Raw genomic sequence first — 22,562 nt, 5'->3', positions numbered from 1 at the left:
ATTTTATTCTCTATTAATGCTGAGTAATACATTTTCTTTATCCATTCATCTATTGAAGGGCATCTAGGTTGGTTCCACAGCTGAGCTATTGTGAATTGGGTAGCTATAAACATTTAAGTGGCTGTGTCACTGTGGCTTGCTGTTTGTAAGTCCTTCGGGTATAGACTGAGGAGTGGGATAGCTGGGTCAAATGGTGGTTTCATTGAAAATTTTCCAAGGAATCTCCATACTGTTTTCCAGATTGGTTGCACCAATTTTCAGTCCCACCAGCAATGGATTTTACCCCACATCCTTGCCAACACTTATTGTTGTTTCTGTTCTTGATAACTGCCATTCTGACTCGTGTGAGATGAAATCTTAGTTTTGATTTGCATTTCTCTAATTACTAGAGATGTTGAACATTTTTTCATATATTTGTTGATTGATTGTATATCTTCTGAGAAGTGTCTGTTGAGCTCTTTAGCTCATTTATTGATTGGATTGTTTGAGGGTTTTTTTTTTTATGTCAATAAACCAAAATTTAAGTAAGATTCAAAGAGTGCTCAACAATGAGACCTCCAAGAACATGGTCCTAATGATGTAGTTCATAGTTTGGGATCTCATAGTATAATGCTAACATATGTTCCTATTTAATAAGTGTTCCCAACTCTAATAAGGAACTTATTATTAGAGCTGGGAACACTTATTAAATAGGAATGTAGGTAATAGGCAATAGGATGTAGGCAATAGATATGTACCCCTCACTGGGGTTATAAAAGGTTTCTCTTTATTAATCACTTTCAGATAATGTTAGGCTGAACTGATGAGTCAGCCTCATTGATCATTGCAGGGTTCAGCCTATTGTCCTACTTCCAGTGTGATCATGTGGACTGTACTTGCCACTTGCCCCAGTTTTACAATATCAAATCCTTAAGAACATAAGCTCCTTAGAGAAATGAAGCTGAAAATCACCTCTTGAGGTGGCTGGTCAAAGGGCCTTCCTCAGCCCAGCTTCTGCCCAACAAGCCCAATTAGTGACTTGCTTGACCTAGTACAGCCTGCTCCTGGACAGAACAGGAGGGAAACAGAATAGAGCATTATGGAAGGCGGGGAGAGCAAATGAATTCAAAAGTCTTGGTAAAGATAACTCCTGCCCTACTCCTGAGAGTCCTGGAGCTGGAATAATTGGAAATTAAACTATAGAAGATTGACAGCTTCAAAATGTCTTTATTTGTTGAGGCACCATTTGCATAATCCCAACAGGCCAGTGACTCTTTTTGAGGCTGCCCCTTGACTCTCCAGTGTAGAGGGGGCTCTTGCTGGAAGATGCTTCTCCTTCCTCCAAAGCCAAGAAAGAGAAATGAGAGACTCTCAGAAGTCTCTAGAGAAATCAGCTTTTAAAAAGCCGCGCTTCCCTCCTGTGACTTCCTCAACCTTCCCACTGACATCACCCCCAGTGGCTCAACACAGTACTCATGCTTTTATCTGCCTCTTCCAGAATGGAACTCTGAAGATCATTGATCGGAAAAAGAACATTTTCAAGCTGGCACAAGGAGAATACATTGCTCCAGAGAAGATAGAAAACATCTACATCAGGAGTAGACCAGTGTTACAAATTTTTGTACATGGGGACAGTTTACGGGTAACAGACCATTTTAAAAATAGGCTTTTCAAGCTCAGACTATGCTGGTTCCTGTAGCTATAGTATTTTTTTTTTTTCTTTTTAGTACTGAGGATTGAACTCAGGAGTGCTTAAGCACTGAGCCACACCCCCCAGTCCTATCTGTTTTAATTTGAGACAGGGTCTCATTTAGTTGCTGAGGGCCTTGCTAAGTTGCCAAGGTTGACCTCAAACTTGCAATCCTCCTACCTCAGCCTCCTGAGTCACTGGGATGACAGGTGTGCACCACCGTGCCCAGCTGTGGCTACAGGAAATTTGTATGAGTGGATTTAGGATGAGAAGATCCTAACTTTTAAAACTAAAGAAATAAAGCTACTTTCTGAATTTCAAGTGAGACAATACATATGAAAAAAAATTGAAACTATGATGGACTTTGTAAAAATAAGAGTCAGTCAATTTGTTAAAACAGCTATATTCATGGGTAGCTTTTATCCCATGATGAAATGAGTGCACTTCATTTCCACTCCTCTGGTTTGTTCTGTCACAAAAAAACTCTTTAAACTTGGCTTTGGAGTTGGGGGTGGGTATTGACCTGGAGATTCTTTAAGCTTAGAGACCATACCACCTCTTTTTGAAGAATCAAATTCGGATAGAATGTCTTTGTAATGAGATATGCTGAGTGGGGAAATGGGATGAGATGTCCATGGGAGTTTGAAGTATTGGTAAGGAAAAGAGGTACGGAATTTGAAGTTTGAGAGCAGGATCTATTGTAATGATAGGTTCTGCTTTCTCTACCCACGGTGGACACCCTTACACTTGTTCTCTCACACACTTGCACCTCATGGTTCTTTTCTAGTCATTCTTAGTAGGAGTGGTAGTTCCTGATCCAGACGCGCTTCCCTCATTTGCAGCCAAGCTTGGGGTTAAGGGAACTCTTGAAGAACTGTGCCAAAACCAAGTAAGTGTTGTTTAGAAAGAACTCATGCATATCCATGGGCTCACTGTGAGGGAGAAGAGGCTCTGCCAGCTGGGTACCCCAAATCTCATCTCATTCTGAATGTAGGAACAGGCTCTTCATGCTTCTGTGACAGGGAGCTGCAGCCCAAATAGACTGAATAGTTTTATTTGATTGTGGGATAAAAAGGGAGTTTAAAAACCAAAACTCAAAATTCTTTTTATAGCATTATATTCCTTGTATGTATGTGTGTGTTGGGGGGTGGGGGGTAGAATGGGAAAATAAGAAAAAGGTGCCATTCGGAGAAAACCCATTAACATTTAGATTTGCATTCTTTTCATTTTTTTTCTTTTATAAATATAAGGCACACAATGTGCTTATACATACTTTTATATCATGCTTTTATCTGGATCAATTTTTATAGGCATTTTGAGTTGGCTTATGCTTAGCCTTTCATTTAAACTCTTTTTCAACTGGTCATGCTTTAAGTGATGTTTCCTGTTCCTAGATTTTAAAGGAAGCCATTTTAGAAGATTTGCATAAAAATGGGAAAGAAGGTGGACTTAAATCCTTTGAACAGGTCTGTACCTACTGTTGATGCTATCCTGGTCTCACAAGTCAAGCTAGAAAGTTTTATTTAAGTTTCTATTTTTGGTGGGATTTGAATACATAATTTCCTGGACTAGGGGTGTAGCTCAGTGGTAGAGCCTTTGCCTAGCATGCACAAGGCCCCAGGTTCAAACCCCCATCTTTTTAGGTACTTGTGCTGTTCCTTTTTGCTGTACATTGTTCAGTCTCCCTACTCGTTTCTTTCCCAAATTATAAGTGCATGAGAATGGGCCTGGGTTACTGTGAAATAGTCTTTGAAGTTCTTCATAGACCACTCAGGGCTGCACAGAAAAGTCCCAATCACTAATATAAATGTGTATGTGTGTACTCATCTCATCTTCTAGGTCAAAAACATCTTTGTTCATCCAGAACCGTTTTCCATTGAAAATGGCCTCCTGACACCAACGCTGAAAGCAAAACGAGTAGAGCTCTCCAAATACTTTCGGACCCAAATTGACAGCCTCTATGAGAGTATCAAGGAGTAGATGAAGGTATTTATGCTAAAGGGGCCTGGAGCTATCTGCCTGCTCAATCCTTGTTGCCTGGTGAGAAGGTGGATTAAAAATTATTCTATTCATTTTGTTGTCCCTCTTGTTTTACCTATGGAACTCTCAAACATAACTTGTTATTTAATACTAGGAGAATTATAATGCTGAACTAAGTACTGTTCTGCCATCTTAACCATTGCTGGCACCAAGGCTGCAGGCAACATGCCTTTCTTCAAGGACCCAGTCCATGGTCTTTGTCCCTTCCTCATCATTTCTAACCTTAATGCCACTTTTATTGGTGGTCAGTAGCTCAAAGGTCAAAGCGACCCTTTGCAAAGTTTTTTTTCTATTATCTTAAAACCTAGACGGCCTGCAGGCCCAGCACTTATTTAGTCCTCCAAAGTTCAAATCAAGAGATCTTTGTGTTCTGATAAGTTCATGTTTTCTAGTTACTCCACAAAACCTAAAGTTCTAAGTTTTAACCTGTCACTCATATTAGCCATAATTGAGACAAATTTCTTCTTTGTATACCCTAGAGTCTGTGTTCACAAGGGAAAAGTTTATCATACCGAGAATTTCCTAAATTCTCTAGTTAGATATAGTTAGAAATTAGGCCTATGACGTGTCCAAAAAGAATGTTGGTCTACAAAAAAAATGTGTAATCTACAGTGATAGCTGGTGACTAAATCTTTTCCTTACAGTTGGCTGCTGAGCTGGAAGCTGTGGGGGAAGGAGTTGAAATGTATGTCCAGCGAGCTTTACCAGGAAATGAAACAAGCACTGAATAAAACTCTCCTGGCACTGGGAACAAAGCTCTATGAGTGAATGTGACGCCCATATGACAGGCTTATCTTCTGTGAAGGAATCAACTGATCTTTCCTCTTGGACTCCAGTTCCTGCTGTACCTTACCCCAAGACAGCATTTGTTACCCCTACCTGTAAATGTACTCTTTAAAATAAACTATTGCAGATACATAGATTTTTGTGTTTGTTGCCTCATGGGCTCTGATGAGAATCCATCTTCAACAAGGACCACTTAGAAATTTGAGACTAATGGTTCTGAAATTTTGGTGCACACTAGATTTAACTAGAAGTTTGAAAAGATACTACTGCCCAGGCACTGCTCCAGGGACCCTGAGTTCGGTGGCCTGGGGTACCGCTGGGGCATGGGGATTGTTAAGAGGTCTCCAGATATCCTAGTATGCAACCAAGTTTGATAAGTAAATTGAGAAGACCAGTCCGCCTTATCCCATAGCTGTAATAAAACACGAGCTGAGCCCAAACCTGAAGCACTAATTCATATTTTCTCCTTTGCCACCTTTGTTGTACTCTTCTTAACTAGAGTTCCTTTCTGGCCTCTAACTATAGTTAAGGAGAATATTCTTAGATGATCTTTTTAGACATTGGGCTTAGAAAAGCTGAAGAAATGTCTATATTTGAATATCCAAACCAAAAGGAAGGCTGGAACTAACTTGTAGGGCCCTCTGTGGTGTAGCAGGCTCTCATCTCTTTGACTTCCCCCTTCTTCCCCTGCTGACCTTTGCTGGCTACTCTTCTGTTCCTCAAACATGTCAGGCACATTCCAGTTTCCTTGTGTTCTTTTTTTTTTTAAAGAGAAAGAGAGAGAGAGAATTTTTTTTTAATATTCATTTTTTAGTTTTCGGTGGACACAACATCTTTGTTTGTATGTGGTGCTGAGGATCGAACCCAGGCTGCACGCAAGCCAGGCGAGCGCGCTACCGCTTGAGCCACATCCCCAGCCCCTGCTTGTGTTCTTCCTGTCCCTTTTGCCTAAAATGCAGATACTCCTGGAGGCACAAGACTTGCTTCCTCATCTGCTTTAATTGTCAACTCATGATGGTCCCCTTCTTCATAATAAAAAACTTTTGATATATTTTGTCTGTCCCACCTCAGGACAATGAGGCAGAGTCATGTTTCACTCACCCCTGAATCCTCAAGTGCACCTCCCTTATAAGCCTGACCCCAAAGCCTCAGGTTCCCAACTTTGGAAAGAATTAATAACGGACGAGTTTACTAAAGTCAAAAGAAGTAGGCCTTTTCCTTCCTTCTGTAATTCTACTCAGAAATTTCGATAAACCCACCATTAAGCATCCAAGTCTGGCAGCCTGGATTCCACCACTTCTACAAGCTTCAGTTTTTGATATAGTCAAGTTTGACAAGCAGTTTGATGTCACTGGGTTTGAAGTCTCCTAGCGTGCTGTGATCCCATAAACCATCAACAGGGTTCACACATTGAGGAGAGTATGTCATGTCTTAAAACTCCTAATTTGAGATGCCACATTTTCACAGGGTAGCAGGGCAGTTTGTTCATGAGGACCAAAGATAAACCTTTTTAGTCAGCACACACACACAAAAAGCTTTAAGTAAAAACTATGATTTATACAGAACATCCACCAATCTTTATTTGATTTGACAAAATCTGCATTATTAAAAGACAGGTAACAAAATTTGAGCTTATATTGAATTTGACAAATTAAGTTCTATAGCATCTAAGATATTATATAAGAAATATCAACTGAGGGGGAAATAAAATGATCACATGCAGATCTCCTGGCAAAGGGGGAACTATATCTGCAGGTGAGGTCCAGAGTGCGCAGCGCATTAAAAAAAACCCTAGAGAAAATGCATTTAACTTACTTGGGTGAAATTCTGCTCCTTTCAGGAGGAAGAAGAGGTGGAAAAGAGGCAGGAATTCAAAGGCATATGCAGAATGGCTTCTCCATTTCAAAATGGTAATAAAAATATTTAAATCATGGCACTAGGGCACCTTTGAGGAAAAGAACACCTTAACCAGAGTAGGCTCATTGCATAATGTTTTAGTAATGTGTATAATTTTCAAGTAATGAAGCAGACTTAAAAGATAATTTCATTTAAACAGTGGCTATCTGTTTTTCTTCTCGCCCTCTGGCGCTGGATCTGTTTCAGCCTCACAGGGACACTTTTCCACACAGTTTCTAGGGAACCATCCTCTTATTCTTGAAACACCTGAGGAAGAAAATGAAATTGAGATGAACTAGTCAGATGTACTGCAATGACATTACGGGAATCAACAATCCTGTTACTTCAGGTTAATAAGGCTTTGTTAGCCTCGCCCCCCTCCACTGGCATTTATAAGTACAACTTAAGGGAAAAGAAAGAATGGCTCCTAAATGCTTCTGACAAGTTGAAAAGATATTCCGCAAAGTCCATTATCTGGGAAAAGGGCCAGTGTGGCTCCAGACCACTTAACTGGAGTCATGGCCTTTTCCATATGGGCAGTTGCTTACGTTATATGACTATGAAAGGCATTTTGACACAGTCACACTGCATCCGTCCTGGGGAACTAGCTCCCTAGGGCCTCTGAATTTTCTTCTTAGACTTTTTCTAACATATGAAATTCTTTATCAAGTTTGCCCAACCTCTCACTGAATGTTTTTCAAAAGCATCCTCAGCTGATCTTTACTTCAAAAAGAAACAATTCTAGGGCTGGGGATATGGCTCAAGCGGTAGCGCGCTCGCCTGGCATGCGTGCAGCCCAGGTTCGATCCTCAGCACCACATACAAACAAAGAAGTTGTGTCTGCCGAAAACTAAAAAATAATTATTAAAAAAAATTCTCTCTCTCTCTCTCTTTAAAAAAAATAGAAAAAAGAAAAAGAAACAATTCTAGAAGAATTAAAACAATTCTAAAAGAAGAAAACAAAATTTCAATTCATTTATTTTTATAAAAATAAGATGAATATTCATTCAAAGTGGGAACATGAAGCACAGGGCTTACAGACTCTGGAGTTAGCTTGGGTTTGAGCCCTGGTTCCACCTGTTTTTAGTGTGTGGCTGTAGGAAAATTGCTTGGCCTCTCTGTGCTTCTGTTCCCTAACGAATAAGATATAAATAATAACATAACCTAAGAGGTCTGTTGGGAACTCTGTTCAGCTGAGGCACTTATACAAGCACCTGATACACTGAAAGCTCTAGTGTTAGCTGTCATTATAGAGACCTGATCATTACAAGGGCTATCTAGAAACAGAAGAGGCTTCTTTTTATTGCTTAATCATGGGCCTCTCTATGCAATTCCCCAAATGCACTTGATATGATTATTTTTAAAAGATATTCTTGTAAAATTTGTAATCATTGCTAGCATTCTTGTCCTTTAAACGTACCCTTCCACTTCCTTACCTTCTGCAAAGGAATCATCAAGAATCTTGTCTCCATATAACCAGTATCTGAAATATTTAAAAGATTAAATTTATATTTTTTAGGTTAGATGTCAATTTTGTCATTAAGGAAGAAATGTGGTACTTCTCTGTCGCTTACCGTAACCCTCTTGTGGCCAAAATGAACTCCCCTTTTCGTAGCTGTATCCGAGGTTCTTCAGTGCAAGGGATTGTGAAGATGGTTTTGATTCCTTTATTCAAAGGACAACAGGAACCACTATAATCTTCTGTGACTTTATAACGAACCTATTATCAGTGGTAAGAAGAACAATTTGAGTATTTATTCATCTGAGTTCAAGTTTGAATTTAAATTTTTAAAGGTAGACCCAAAATATCTAGAGACAAGCCTTCCCTCCCAGTTTCCCACTCATCTTCCCCCATAGGAGGCAAGTGCTGTGTTTAGTTCTCCGGCTTGTCTTACCCTTCCTTTCAAGCACACAGTTGCTAAGAATTAAATCCCAGTACAGCACCAACCAGAGAACTTTCCACCAATGATGGAAATCTTCTAACTGCTGTACATCTGTGGTATTCAAGGGGTAGCTGCTAGACACACATAGCTATGAAGCACTCATAATGTGCACAGCAAGTACAATAAAGAACTAAATTTTTATTTTAACTAATTTAACTTAAATAGCCATATGTGCCTAGTGGCATCGAATATGACAGCATGGTTGTAAGAATGGGTTTCACCTAAACAAGCCATACTGAGGACAACTATTTTTCCTTGTTAGCAATATAAATTGACTAAGTTCCCTCTGAACCTGCAGTGCATACTGTTTAAATGAAAACAAAATTGAACAACATCAAATTTCAACAAATGTATTACAGTATGTATTATTTAAAGAAATCCAACCATTGGTGTCTCCTGAAGGGCAATTAAGAAAACTTTACAGAAATATAAAGCCTGAAAATAGAATAAAGAATTACTTACACTTCTGACTCTTTTATCTGCTTTTTGTTTCAATTGTTCTATCTGAAAGATAGAAAAGGAAAAACTTAAGGCTCTTGTCTCAATGTTGAAAAACAGCCTACAAACTCCCAACTTTCCAGCATTAATTCATATTGCTGACAATTTAAAGGCTCTCCGTATTTCTGGCACAGGAACAAAAGCCTGTGGCTGGAACCAGAGGCTGAGAGTGGGGTTTTCTCCTCAGAATTCAGTCTGATAGTTCCATCTATATTCTTGCAGTACCCATTACTGCCCAGGAACCAGGAGATATGTCCTCTGCTCTTCCAGACCAGTGCCCAAAACAAAGACAGAAATTCACTGATTCTTTAGACACAACAAACTTCAGAACTTATTACCAAGAGGTTCAACTAAGTCATTATCATAACTCACTTTTTGCCCTTAATCAACAAGTATTAAATAGTACCATATTAGACATGATAGGAAGTAAAGGTAACATAGTTTCCATTGTAGAATCTTGTCAAATTAAGTACAAGACATAAGACATGAGAATAAATAAAATGTGAGACCTCATAAGCTATAAGGTAGTTTAGATGACTAATGCCCAATGCAGATGAGTCTGGAGTGGGCAGGCTGGACTATATGGAACTGGTCCTAATGGCAGACAAAGAGGAGGTCATTTGAGAGAGAAACAAAACAGTGTGGGCAATGTTAGGGGGCAGGAATATACAAGGAGTTCATATGACATTGTCGGTTGTAAGACAGTTTTAGGTAAGGTTTTGTAAAACTAAGTTAAAGAATCAGGACTTCATCACACAGAGGTTTGAAGAGTTCAGGAGTTAAGAGATATGATAAAGGAATATTTTATTAGTATTAGATTCATTTTGACATACTGAAAACATTTGCATTATTATGTTACTATAAAATGTCACTGTATTGAGGGGAATAAGGGGCACATGGTGAGGCAAAAAAGGAAGAGCTATTTGAACAAATGTACTCACCGTTAAGCTGTACGGGTGACAGTCTTCTCTTACGGGCCACTCCAATCCATCTCCTTCAGGGACCCCCGACCATGTAAATACCTGTGTAAAGTTCTTCCATTTACTTCCCATATCATAAGGAAAAACAAAGACTTCATCTAGTTGGTAATATTGAATTCGATCTTTAGCCTGTGGATAACAAAGATACAAAATGGCAGACACCTCTGTCTTAAGTGGCTCCAATAATACATTATTGAGAATACTTTTCCCCCCAAATTTATATTATCCTTACAAGTACTTTCTTTTTGTTGTAATGTAGTGCACCCATAAGACAGCTTTATCATAACAGAGAAAGAACTTGACTTAGAACACCAACCTAGATGCCACGTTACTCAGAGTTTCCTTTAGGAATAAGCATTTGAAAAGGCTTAATAAAAGAGTTGACTAACTTTATCCCATATATAGAAAAGCCTAAGTGTTTCTAGTTGTTTAGCAGCACCAAAGAAGACAGGTTAAAAAGAAGGGATGCTCACATATAGGTTCAGGAGAAAGTAAGGGTTTACTTAGGATGGACTATTTGACTCAGAATCTAACTATCTCATAGGCTGCACCAAATGCAGAGCTTTATTCCAGATCTCAGTGAAACCTGTGGAATGACCAGGAAGGGTGTGACAAGGGAGAGTAATCAGTTTTTGCTTTTTGTGATACTGGTGATTTAATCCAGGAGCATTCTACCACTGAGCTACATCCTCAGTTTTTTTATTTTTTACTTTGAGACAGGGTTCTACTAAGTTGCTGAGGTTGGCTTTGAACTTTCAGTATTTCCGTCTCAGTTCCCAAGTTGCCAGGATTGTTTTATGAAAACATTCTCTAAAGACCAGAAGGTATGTGCAGATCTTTCTTTTTATATATATACCATTGACATATATATGTGTATACACACACACTCATTTGCATTTATGTATTATGCATATTTAGGTGGTATAACTTTTATTCTAGTTTTTTTCCTTTGTAAATTCTAGGCATTAAATGGTTGGCTTTAACTTAGGGAAATAAACTAGCTTTGAATGTCTTAAGTTCTGCTGACACCTAGTGGTATAAACACACATTGTTTTTACATTCCAATGAGTGTAAGCCATATTGAAACTTGTGTAAACTTTAGTTTCTTGTAAATTCTATACATTTTCCATAAATTTAGTATGTTCACTTACTCAAATTTTTTACTCACTGGTAAGTGCCAGTTTTCAAATAACTCTAGATTTGGCATGGTATTTTTTAGAGAGATTTGGTCATTAGCAAAAAATATAATAGATGTCTATATATTTGTTATCCTTACTAGAAATGATACTTGGAAATACCTGATTATTAAGAAACATTATTTTACGCATAAGCTTCCCATTTTTTAATAAAGTGATATGAATGTTAATTTTCCTGTAACATGAACCTACTGAATTGCATAAATCTGCTCTCATCCAGTTAGCAAAAGATAACTTATTTTCCCTTGTTATAAACAAAACCTTTAGTTTAAAATGAACTGAATTTCAAAAACAGAGATCTTGGCTATTTACAAAGGAAGACTAGTAAAGATAACTGTAGTTTACAAACATAACTAAGACATGTCTTTGCCTAAAAAAAGCACTCAATGAAGTTGAGATTCTATACATATTATGTATAAAAGATGACAGTAGTATGTGGTGCTGCTATGGGAAAAGGGAACAAGTTTAGAGAGTGTCAAGGAAGTATCCTTGGAGGAAATGATACCTAAACTAGATGTGAGGGACAAGAAATCAGATAAAAGAGAGAAAAGAGTTTAGAAGAGGGAACACTATGTGCATAGATACAGAAGCATAAGATGTACAAAGTATGAGCATGAGATGGAGCAGAGAGGGCGGGAAATAGGAGAGAAGCAGATAAGGGGAAGTCATGAAAAGTCTTATTATGTGTAACTAAGGAACTTGGACTTAAACCTGTACATCCATGGTCCTCAAAGCCTGCTTTGTAGGTTTCTTTGTGTCCCCCAAACCTTTTCTTTGTGTTCAGTAAAGTCAAACTATTTTCATAATAACACTAAGATGTTATTTGCCTTTTCATCGTGTTGGCATTTGCAATGGGGGGTAAAATTGTTGGCATCTTAGTAGGAACAAGATAGTGGCATAAAGTGTTATCAGTAGCCATACATATTCTTTGCCAAGAGTCAACCTTCCATATCTTCATATTCACAGGTTCCACATTTGTGGATTCTACCATAAATTGAGAATATATATATATATATATATTTTAAATTCTAAGACATTAAAAAGAATTGTTTAATATGTAGCACTAGATAATGAATACAGATATTGAAACCAAGAAGCAGGGTACTGCTATAATAAAACCAAAATGAAAAAATATTTTTTTAAAAAGTGCATCTGCATAAAATACGTACAGAACAACACAATGTAACAACTATTTACACAGCATTTACATTGTACTAGGTATTATAAGTAAACAAGAGATGATTCAAAGTATACAAGAAGATATGTATAGGTTATATGTCACTTTGTCATTTATGTGAGGTGCTGCAGCACCCACACATTTTGGTTTTGGGGAGAATCCTGAAACCAATTCCTGGCAGATATCAAGGGATGACTAAACATATTTATAGTTAAAAAATTATGTAAGAATGTTCTTGAGGAAGCAGTAAAAATTATTATTTTTATTAAATCTGAATTCTCAAGTAGATGTCCCCTTTAATATTCTATATACCAAAATGGGAAGGATACATAAAGCCCACCAAAGTAGTATAGTTATCCATAGAGAAACACTTGTTTAATTGTGAGCTATAAAAAGCTATGTACCCAGCTTTTTTCACATAACACTACTTTTACTTAAAAGAATCAGTAATCAATAGACAAACTAAGCTTACTCAGACTCTGGTATTTCATAAATACTTTCTCAAAAATGAACAAAGTCAGGCTGTCACTTCACAGTAGTTGGTTACTATTGAAAAACTTAAGTTTTTCAAGTGAAAATTAGAATTTTAGAAAACTCGTACCTATCACTATGAATCTGACAGCTTTCCAAAATTTAAATTTTTTTTCACATGAAATTGATAGTGATATGAATGAATGTGATATTTGAAAGGTGTGAACATTTGGAAGACCTGTACAGCCCAATAAACCAGTGTTTTTCCGAATTACCAAAGCATGATATTATGCAAAGCCACAAACTTGTAAAAGGACCATTTGCAGAGCAAGATAAGGCTAATGAATTTTAATGTAAAAGTACAAAAAATTTACTGAAAAGAAATGTCACTTTCTTTTAATGTGGGATCAAAGAATATCTAATATCATTAAAAGACCTATTAAAATATTCTATCCTTTTCTACCTATTTATCTGTATGAGGTTGGGTTTTCTTCATAAACTTCAAAGTAACATATCTCAACAGACTGAACGCAGAAGTAGATGTGCGAATCCAACTGCCTTCTGATAAGTCAGATATTAAAGAGATTTGTAAAAATATAAAACAAGGTCACTCTTTCCCATTTTTCACTTGGAAATACAAAACATTACTTTTTATTAAAATATAATGGGTTCATTATTTTTAAATGAAATAATAAATATTTAAAAGTTTTCTTAGAAAATATGGCAATATCAATAAATTTAATACACATCATAAACAAAAGCTCTTCAGTGTCCTTAACAATTATGACAAATGTAAAATGGTGTTGAAACCAAAAAGTTTGAGAATTGCTGCTGTAAACTGAAGTTCACAAACTGGTTATTGGGGACTAAATATATCCTACAGATAAATTTGGGTTTTTATTTGGCTCACAAAGGGTTTTTTAAATTGGAATTGCTTGTTAGCATTTGAAAGCTTAGACGACTTCTCACAACATCAAGATCTCTAACTTCTTGGGAAAAAAATTAGAACATATTTCAATATTGACAAATATTCCCTTATGGCGACACTCAGCTTTGTCTGTCAGGTAGCTTTCTAATACACAAGGTGGACCTCCTTCTTTAAGTTGTCTGCATGTCCCCTGCAGGTATTTGGGGTTTTGCCTTCTGTTAGAATCACAAGGGACAGAGTGTATTGAGGTCTGTGACAAAGCCTCATCTAAAGTCTAAAACACTTCTGGCACCTTTCCAAATGGGGAGCCTTATCCTCTAGTGTGAGATAATGATCAGGTGGTTTAATATGTGGCTTATATATCTCTTTAGCAACTCAAGTGTATGTGAAACATATTTTTGTGGGAGTTATATTAAGATGGAAATAAATGGAAATGTTTCCTATATTCATCTTTTATAAGGCAGGCAAATAATTTAAAGAAATCATTTGGCTGCCAAGTTTTGACTTTTAGGCACTTAATCTGGTCTGTTAATAGTACTTTATTTATATTGAGGAAAAATCATTAAAATTTACCTTCTCTTCAATCCATGATTCAATAGAGGTTTTGTTTCTGAGAATTATTTTCATCTGGAAATTAAATGATAGACAGTAAAATTTACTAATGTGACTTTGGTTTATTTAAGATTATTATCTTCATAACAATTCTCTGAGATAGCTTTTATTGCTCCATTCCAAATATAAAGGCACTGAGGATGACAGAGGTTAAGTAACAGCACATAGCCCATCTGACTTTAAAAATTTTGTTCTTTTTGTGGGGGCGGGCAGGGAGGCTAACCAGGGTTTAAACTCAGGGGAACTCAACCAATGAGCCACATCCCTAGCTCTATTTTGTATCTTATTTAGAGACAGGGTCTCCCTGAGTTGCTGAGTCACTTTTGTTGAGGCTGACTTTGAACTTGAGATCTTCCAGTCTCAGCATCTGGAACTGCTGGGATTACAGGCGTGTGTCTTCTAAAGTACTTGTTCTTAACCACTGCACAACAATACCTTGCCACAAAAATGATCATACCAATCCATCATCAAATCTGAATCTCGTATTTTAATTAAAATTCATGTTTAAGTACTATTTTCAGACCAAGTTTTTCAGAGTATTAAAAAACATGGGTATAATCAATTCAATCAGTCCTTAAATTTTGCTATTATTTGAATTTTATATTTGTGACTAATGTATTTATAACAATTAAAAATAACTCATTCCAGATATTCTGCTTACCTAAATGTATACAGTCTTTATTCTATTACCTCATTTTCTTACATATTACTACTTCCACTCAGGTTGTTTTTATACTTCAGAATCTTAGTATATTTCTTGTTATAGTTTTGTTTCGTTTTTGGCACTGAGGATCAAAACCAGGGCCTAATACATACTGATGAGAACTGAGCTACAACCCCAGCCTTTTTAAAATTTTGTTTGAGACAGGGTCTCATTAAGTTGCCCCAGCTGACCTTGAACTTGTGATATTCCTGCCTCAGCCTCCCAAATAGGTGGGATGACAGGTGTATGAGACTGTGCTCAGCTTTCTAATATGATTTTAAATTACAGGCATTAAGAAAAAAATTTTCAAAGAATATGGTTCCAGGCTAATAGAAAATAAGAAGTAAAATAAAAATCAGCTTATTTTAAAACCAGGAGTTCAAAAAAAGGTTGAATGATGCATCAAAGCTCTAAGGCCCAGCAGTTCTAATCTGTATTTTGCATTTCCTTGAAGTCTGCTTGTGCCTTCACAATGTCTGAAAGGCACATCAAAAAACAACTCTGAACCAGGAGTCCCTCTCATATTCCAAAGGTCTACCAAAACACTTGGCCTACAGTAGGCTTTCAATGAATAAATAAATTAAGCAAATAAAACTCGTAATAACTGTTTTTTGGTCCCTTCATAGCCAGGTCCTCCTCCTCTGTTTTCTCAAAGCACTTTGTGCATAAATCTATGATGTACATATGACTCTGTATTAGCTGTTTACTATTGATTATAAGTTCACTAAGGGTTCCCTAAGGAACCTCTTAATTTTTATTATTGCAACCTCAGAAATTAGCAGTGTAATTCATCACAGAGTAGGCATTAAAGAGCAACTATTTCATGGGGTTGTTATGAAGGAGCTGACACACACAAAGCACCTTGCATGTAAGCGCTCAACAAAAGTGTTAGCTACATGATGACTACTATTATTATTAGATATATACGATTATGAAATAATACTAATAATTATGTTTACTGAATACATGAAAGGGTAATCTTCAGTAAGTCATTTAATCTTTTTGAGATTCAATCTGTAAAAGAGAAGACAGTAATATTCTTCTATCAACTTCTTTTAGGGGTGATATGAAGATCAAGTAAGACTGTAAAGTGACAAGAGCTTTCTCAACTACAAAGAGCTATGGCACTCTAGGTTAGCATTTCACAAATTAAATCCATTATCTAGAAATTCTGGCAAAAATTACTTCAAAATTTTTATTATTATCACTAGTAAAGAGATGATTAAATTATTTACCCATATGGAATAAGCAAAAGTAATGTCCACCTCATACAGCATACTTTTCAAATGTAGACTTTTCTTTCTCATTACAATAACATGACAACTTTTAGCCAGAGATAACTAAGAAACTTACCTGAATAAAAAATAACATCCCAACAGCAATGGTTGTTCCTAAAGCTAATCCCAAGGCAAACAAGGTGGCAGCAAATGCAGCTAATCCAAATGGAACAATTGGAAGAGGATCTCTCCGGGCTGCACTCATATCAATCTTTACTGTGTTCCACCCAAAGGAGAGCTATATATAACAACAACGACAACACACTCGAAATGCTTGGTTGTGGTAACTGCTCATACTCTGCTGTAACATTTAAAACAACATGATCAAAAAGATGATAATCGACCCTGTGACCAAAGCAAATACAACAAACATAACTGTTTCTAATGAGTTCTGTGACTTGGGCTCATACCAATGTGTATATCATTCTTAGTATTCTTTTTTTTTTTTTTTTTTTTTCAGTATTGGAGATTGAAACCAGGGCCTGGGGCATACTAGGTAATAATGAATTACATCCCTAGCCCCTTCCTTATTCGTCAATGTTACCATTTTTGTTGTTTCTTTAGAAAGAGGTCAACCCCATAAATATGAATATACACAGAAAACATTAGACACCCATGTAAGCTATAACTGTCTCCTGCCTTCTGCTTACTATTCTGTCTTTCCAGTGTTTTCCACAGCAGCAAAGATAGCCCAGCATTCATCTATTTCTTTTGTCATGTTTCACAATCAGTGGTCAAGAGCTGGTAAAATGCAGGCCTGCAGAGTGTGAGTACATCTGGTCTGTACAATATTTTAAATTATCAGAAGTTAGGTGCCAACATTTAAAATTAGGAGATTTCACATAAAAATTCAAACTCTTAGATTTTTCTTGAAAAATTATAAGATCTAGCATTACTGGGCTAGGACTCTCAAAAACCATAAACTGGCTACAATCAAATACAGGTTGTCCCCTCTGTCAATGACATGTATCCTCCCATTTGCCACAGTCCCTTCAGACCTGTGTCTCTTGTTTTCTTCCAGATCTCTTTAGGGCTTTATATTTGTGACCTCTGAACTTTACTTCATGACAACTTTCCCATAAATCAACTCAAACTGTTACTGGTTTAACCTATTCATATATTAGGGTGTGTGCCTGCTCCTTTCAGGGCAATGGAATTAAAAATGAACAAAACTAATCCCAGCAGCTCAGGAGGCTGAGACAGGAGGATCACAAGTTCAAGGTAGGCCTTCGCAACTCAGTGAGATCCTATCTCAAAATAAAAAACATAAAGAGCTGGAGATGTAGCTCAGTGGTTAAGCACCCCTGGTTCAATTCCCCAGTACCCTCCCCCTTAAAAATAACAAAAGAACTACAACCTGCCACACAAACAGGAAACAGAAAGTACTAGTGTGTCTTTTTCTTCTTGTTCTTTTTTCTTCCTTTCATTTTTCCTACTATCACTATTAATTTTAAAACTAATACATAATGTATATTATACTAATTTTTAAAATTAATAAATAATGTATATTGTACTAAAATAATTATCAACTTCAAGTAGAGTATATAAGGTAAGTTTCCAAAACAAAATAATTTTTCATCTTAAAGATTAAGTTTAAATTTTTTTTTAAACAGTAACTGAGAGAGAAAGCAAAGTTGGTTTCCTACCCAAATCACAGACAGTATATTTCTGAAAGGAACTTCTTAAACAATCTTATAACTACCACTTAATCTGACATGACTGATATTATAACAAACATTGTCACTTACCCGATTATACAGTTGTGTGTACATAGTCATAACAAAAATGAAAGCAGCATGAATACAACCCAGTGGTGCTAAAAGGAGAAACAGCGTGAAGGAAGCATGATTTTGGTAACCACAACAGTTGTTGATCCAAGGACAGTGATGGTCCATCTTCATCACACATCTAACAAGAAAAATTTACATGAAACATGAAGCAGAAAATCCCTTCTACTTTAAATTACTTTGGTCTTCAAACAATCAAGTAACTAGGAATCTAGTATGTCCATAAGTCACAAGGGAATTATATTTCATGGAAAAGAGAAATATTTATGAGGTGTTATACAATATGGACAGTTAAATACTTAACAGCCCAAGAAAGGGCAAGATTTACAACAGCTGCTGAGGAAAAGATGTCTGTTACAAGTGTCTTTCTTTAAAGGAGCTGGGAGGCCCACCAAGAGGCTCATTATAAATGAGCATGGTTTCTGGTTTTTCTCTAGTACAGAAATGCAGTGATTGACGCAGAGTACAATAGTGACTAAACAAAATCACTTATAAAGCTCCACTAGGGTTCATGAGCCCAGACAGACACTTATAACTTCCTTCCTTCCTGTTCTCTCAGTATACTTCAGATAAGCAAAGTCTTAATGTGCTTCTGTTCTATAATTGTGCTAAAGGAAAATTTCCTGGCTTCAAATCAAACTGTCTCTGGTGGCTCCCTAAATTTCTCAATGATCAGTGGATTTAGCTGTTCACTATAATAAATCCTGGCTTATTTCATATTTTTTTATAGTGATTTAGTTTTCTTTCCATTAAGCTTTTGATATTAAAAGATCTATATAAAGAGTAAAATTTTATCAATAAGTAATGAAAAAAGGAGAAGGCTATAATTAAGACTCAGAACGTTCTAAAGTCAGTCAAGATGACAGTTAACAAACACAATCCTGGTATGGAAATAAGCTAAAGGTATAGCTCTTTATTCCACATTTGCAGGGCAAGAGGGAAAGAAAATATATTTTTCTAGAAAAGTGGTTTTTTACTTGTAATAAAAAAGAATAAAACATTATCTGGATTGACAAATATTAAATGGAGATTATATATACTTAAGCATTTTTATGAAATTTTTGATATAGTGGTCACCTTGCAGAGAATAAAACTAGTTTCTATAGTTGTTGTAGAAACTACAACAGCAACAAAAAGACCAACAATCAAATTTATCAGCTCCCAATGACAAACTCACCTGTTACACTTTCTGCAGTGATGTGAACGTGGTGCCTTGTATGCTTGGCAGACTTTACAATACTGGAGATACATGCTATCTTGAGAATTTTCCTTGGCAGCAAAATATAAACAAAAATATATTATATACTTGATCTCAAGTAATGACAAGTCAAGCTTTGTGAATAAATGCTTTCCTTAGAGTATGAATTTCTTTCATGGGATATAGGAAGTGGATGGAATCCTTTTTCTTTGTGGTGCTAGAGATGGAACCTGGGCCTTGCGTACCAGGCAAATTCTACTTCTGAGCTACATCCCCAGCATAAAGGAGAAACAGAATTTCAACATATTTGTAGTCTTTTTATCTGAGCTAAAATATTTTTAAAATAACAAATCTGTGGTTAAGAGCTGCTTCACTCTCCTAATTACCCAGAGGTCATTTTTAATTTTTCTTCCCCATGTTCCACCTAAATCCAATGTCATTAGTGAGTTCTACTTACCCCAAATCTTAGCAAAATGGGAAGACTTTAGGAAAAAGGTAGCTGACAATTTAGCAGGTATTTTAGAGGGAGATCTGAGCATGAGTTGGTAGTTTTTCTGAAACTACTCCCTTCTTGATATTACGAGTCATCTCTCTCCATTTTAATAATTTTGTAGTTTCCTTGACTGTAATTTCTAATTCAAAATACATAGTCCAAATAATATTCCTGGATACATAACTCTGTCAGAGCTGCTTGAAAAATCTCTAGAAACTTTCTATGGTCTAAGAATATCTCATATATTCAAGACCTCCCATGAGCTACCTTGGTTTCATCATTATCTGCAACCTTCATAATCTTTTTTCCAGTTACAAGGCTGTCTGCTGTTTCTGAATATGTGCCCCCATTGTTCCCCCAACCTGAAATGCCCTCTTCTTTGTCTGCTCTGCAAACTCTCACTTCTTTCATAGATCCCCAGCTGAAAGTGTTCAGTTCTTCTAATTTCAAGAGCACTCATCACATTGTCTTTATAGTTTAGTAATTTGCACAATGCATTGGTTTGCCTCCTAGATTATAAATTTTTTCAGAATATGAACTGTCTCACCCTTCTCAAATAACACACTGCACACAGAATACACTGTTTCTCAAACTTTAGACATACCTAAGAATCATTTGAGACTTTTGTTAAAATGAGGATTCTGATTCAGTAGGTCTTCAGTAGAGACAAGATTGTGTACTTCTTAGAAGCTACTAAGTAACATCCCTCAGCAAGAAACGTGGACATTCATAAGCACAATCTAACAATTTTTAAGAAGCTATAAATTGATTCTTACTATATTTTCCAATGTTTATAATTTCACTACAATGATTTTAAACTAGTAACTCCTTAAGTGTTGTTCTTAGTTCTGAGGGATGTTAACGTATTACACAGGAAAAAAAAAATCTACAGCCAAATTGCACGGTGAACTTATAAGAGGGGTATATGATATGCTGTGTTTCCTTATCACCATGAACTCAACCACCACCCCAATGTTTTTTTTCAAATGTAGATGAGTACTCAATAAAATTGCTTTGAGAAAAGCTAATTTAGATCACTACTTTCAAGCAGATATGAAATAAATTCTCTGAGAATAAATGATCAGTGAGCAATTGGAGTAATACGAGAATAAACAACAGGCTATGTTTGATATTACTGGTTGGCAGATTAGGCAAAAAGTAAAAACAAAATTATCATTGTTAAAAGGAAATCTTTCTTACCGGTTTCCACCCCAGAGGGACAAAGCCAGGACCAACAAACATGGCATTGAAGTAATTATAAAGAATCATGACAGTCCAATTTATTAACATGATGAAGTTCACACTTCCTCCAGTTGTATGTAAGGGCCAATACCACAACACAGAGTCAATCATGGCCATTGTAGAACATATTGCTATAACACCAAGGGCTATTATGGGACCCCAGTGACAGAGTCTCTTTAATTCTTGGAGATTCTCAAACTTGATAACTGAGCAGAATGCACCCATTTTGGTGAAGAATGCCTTCCTACTTCAAAAGGGTTACAGATTTTCTTTTTCTGTGCACACATTTCCACATGCCACAAGTCTCTGTGTGTTCCTTAACTGTCATGCCATCAAGTTATGAGATGTTAATGCAGATTATGCCATTTTCAGTGTTAAGCGCTCAGAGCTCTTTATTTTAACTAGGAGAATCCAGTATCTTGGTTTGAAACCCAACCTAAAAAAAAAAAAAAAATGGGAAAGTTCAGAAAAAAATTTTATTATAATACCATATTTGTTAACTCCATAAATCACCCAAATAACAATCTCTCTCTACAACAGAATGAGTATTTTATCAAATGTCAAAAATAATTACTTTTGACTTATCCAAAATACAATTCAAGTTTGAATGGCATGTACAATGGATATGTTTCCAAAACAGTTTTAATTATTTGCTCTCAATTCGTCAGGGCACTGTGACTGTCCACTGTTTCGTGCCAGGGCAAATAATTTTAGAGCTGGGAAGGCTGGGCCTTAGAGCTGCTCTAATCCAGTTTCCTTTCTTCTGTCCCACAGAATAGAAATTGGCTTAGAGAGATAAAGTGATTAAACCAAAGTAACAAGTATTTAACAACTGAGCGCAGAATAGAAGCCAAGTCTGCGAACTTTTCAGGGATTTCTAAGATGCCTCTTTCGGAGTTCGGAATTAAGCGTGAACCAAACTTGGCTCACATTTGCTTGCAATTGTCCCCAAACACCAACATTAACAGTCTACTGCGGCCAAAGGTTAAGGATTAGGAGTGAAAGCAAAGGGAGTGCGCAGGGAGAGGGAGGAAAGGAGAGAGAGAAAAATCACTACACAGTAATATGAGAACGAATATAAATGAGAAGAGTTGAGACGAAAAGAACTTCCTGCTGGGGCGGGAAAGGTTCGTAGGACGGTATTTATGACTGACTGGAGTGAGCGGGGAGAAAGGAGCTGAGATTTACGGGTAGCAGAGATTCTGGGATATAGAGGCGACAGATTCCTACACGGCGGATGCTGCTGCCCTGTGCCTCAGTTTCCCGCCCGTGTCATGGAGCACAGCGTCTAGCAATCCTCACTCTGGGGAGAAACGTCCTAGTAAGCGAGGTGGGTCTCAACCTTCTGGAGATTCTGGCCTCACTCGGGTGGAGCGAAGACCGCCCAAATCATCGTGGCGCTCCCTGCCTTGACTCCCACCTCCGTCAAGTCCTTGGTGCCCGGTCCTCGGCCATCGCATTTCCGGGGTGACCTGGGCTCACCCTGAACAGACTTTCTCCTCCTTGAATAACTCCATCATGGGCACCTCTATCCAGAACAAGCAGAAAGCAAATCCTGATGGCCAGAGGCTGGAGCGGGACCCTCTCCGACCCGCGCGTCTCTCCACCAGCGCCCTCGTAGCGACTCTCCCGCGCAGGCCTCCTGCGCAGTCTCCGCTACAGCCAC

The 22,562-nt window shown here is 37.0% G+C and overlaps 2 protein-coding genes across 10 annotated transcripts in view; one reads left to right on the top strand and one right to left on the bottom strand.

Moving 5' to 3' along the window:
- Nucleotides 1-4,629, top strand: part of Acsl5 (acyl-CoA synthetase long chain family member 5) — a 41,117-nt gene extending 36,488 nt beyond the window's left edge. For all 6 annotated transcript variants that reach the window (XM_027929936.2, XM_027929934.3, XM_027929935.3 and 3 more), the window contains 5 exons: nucleotides 1,478-1,621; nucleotides 2,457-2,558; nucleotides 3,064-3,135; nucleotides 3,509-3,655; nucleotides 4,354-4,629. In XM_027929936.2, coding sequence (XP_027785737.1) covers nucleotides 1,478-1,621; nucleotides 2,457-2,558; nucleotides 3,064-3,135; nucleotides 3,509-3,649 — 459 coding nt within the window. In that variant the 3' untranslated portion in view covers nucleotides 3,650-3,655; nucleotides 4,354-4,629. The remainder of the gene's footprint in view (nucleotides 1-1,477; nucleotides 1,622-2,456; nucleotides 2,559-3,063; nucleotides 3,136-3,508; nucleotides 3,656-4,353) is intronic.
- Nucleotides 4,630-6,031: 1,402 nt separating this feature from the next.
- Nucleotides 6,032-22,562, bottom strand: Zdhhc6 (zinc finger DHHC-type palmitoyltransferase 6). Of its 4 annotated transcripts, none has more exons than XM_027930336.2 (11): nucleotides 22,317-22,562; nucleotides 20,855-21,332; nucleotides 19,141-19,232; nucleotides 17,925-18,084; nucleotides 16,253-16,414; nucleotides 14,158-14,211; nucleotides 9,774-9,941; nucleotides 8,797-8,838; nucleotides 7,966-8,111; nucleotides 7,828-7,874; nucleotides 6,032-6,658 (listed from the first exon to the last, which is right to left on the bottom strand). In XM_027930336.2, exons 2-11 carry the CDS (start codon nucleotides 21,119-21,121, stop codon nucleotides 6,555-6,557), a joined length of 1,242 nt encoding a protein of 413 aa, XP_027786137.1. In that variant the 5' UTR covers nucleotides 21,122-21,332; nucleotides 22,317-22,562; the 3' UTR covers nucleotides 6,032-6,554. The 4 variants fall into 4 exon arrangements, with proteins under 4 accessions (XP_027786137.1, XP_027786138.1, XP_027786139.1 ...); XM_027930337.2 differs by having other exon boundaries at nucleotides 22,379-22,562; XM_027930338.2 differs by lacking the exon at nucleotides 16,253-16,414.

This window comes from Marmota flaviventris, chromosome 4, assembly GCF_047511675.1.
Source record: "Marmota flaviventris isolate mMarFla1 chromosome 4, mMarFla1.hap1, whole genome shotgun sequence".
Taxonomy (NCBI): Eukaryota; Metazoa; Chordata; class Mammalia; order Rodentia; family Sciuridae; genus Marmota; species Marmota flaviventris.
This window is presented reverse-complemented; position numbering and strand designations above follow the sequence as displayed.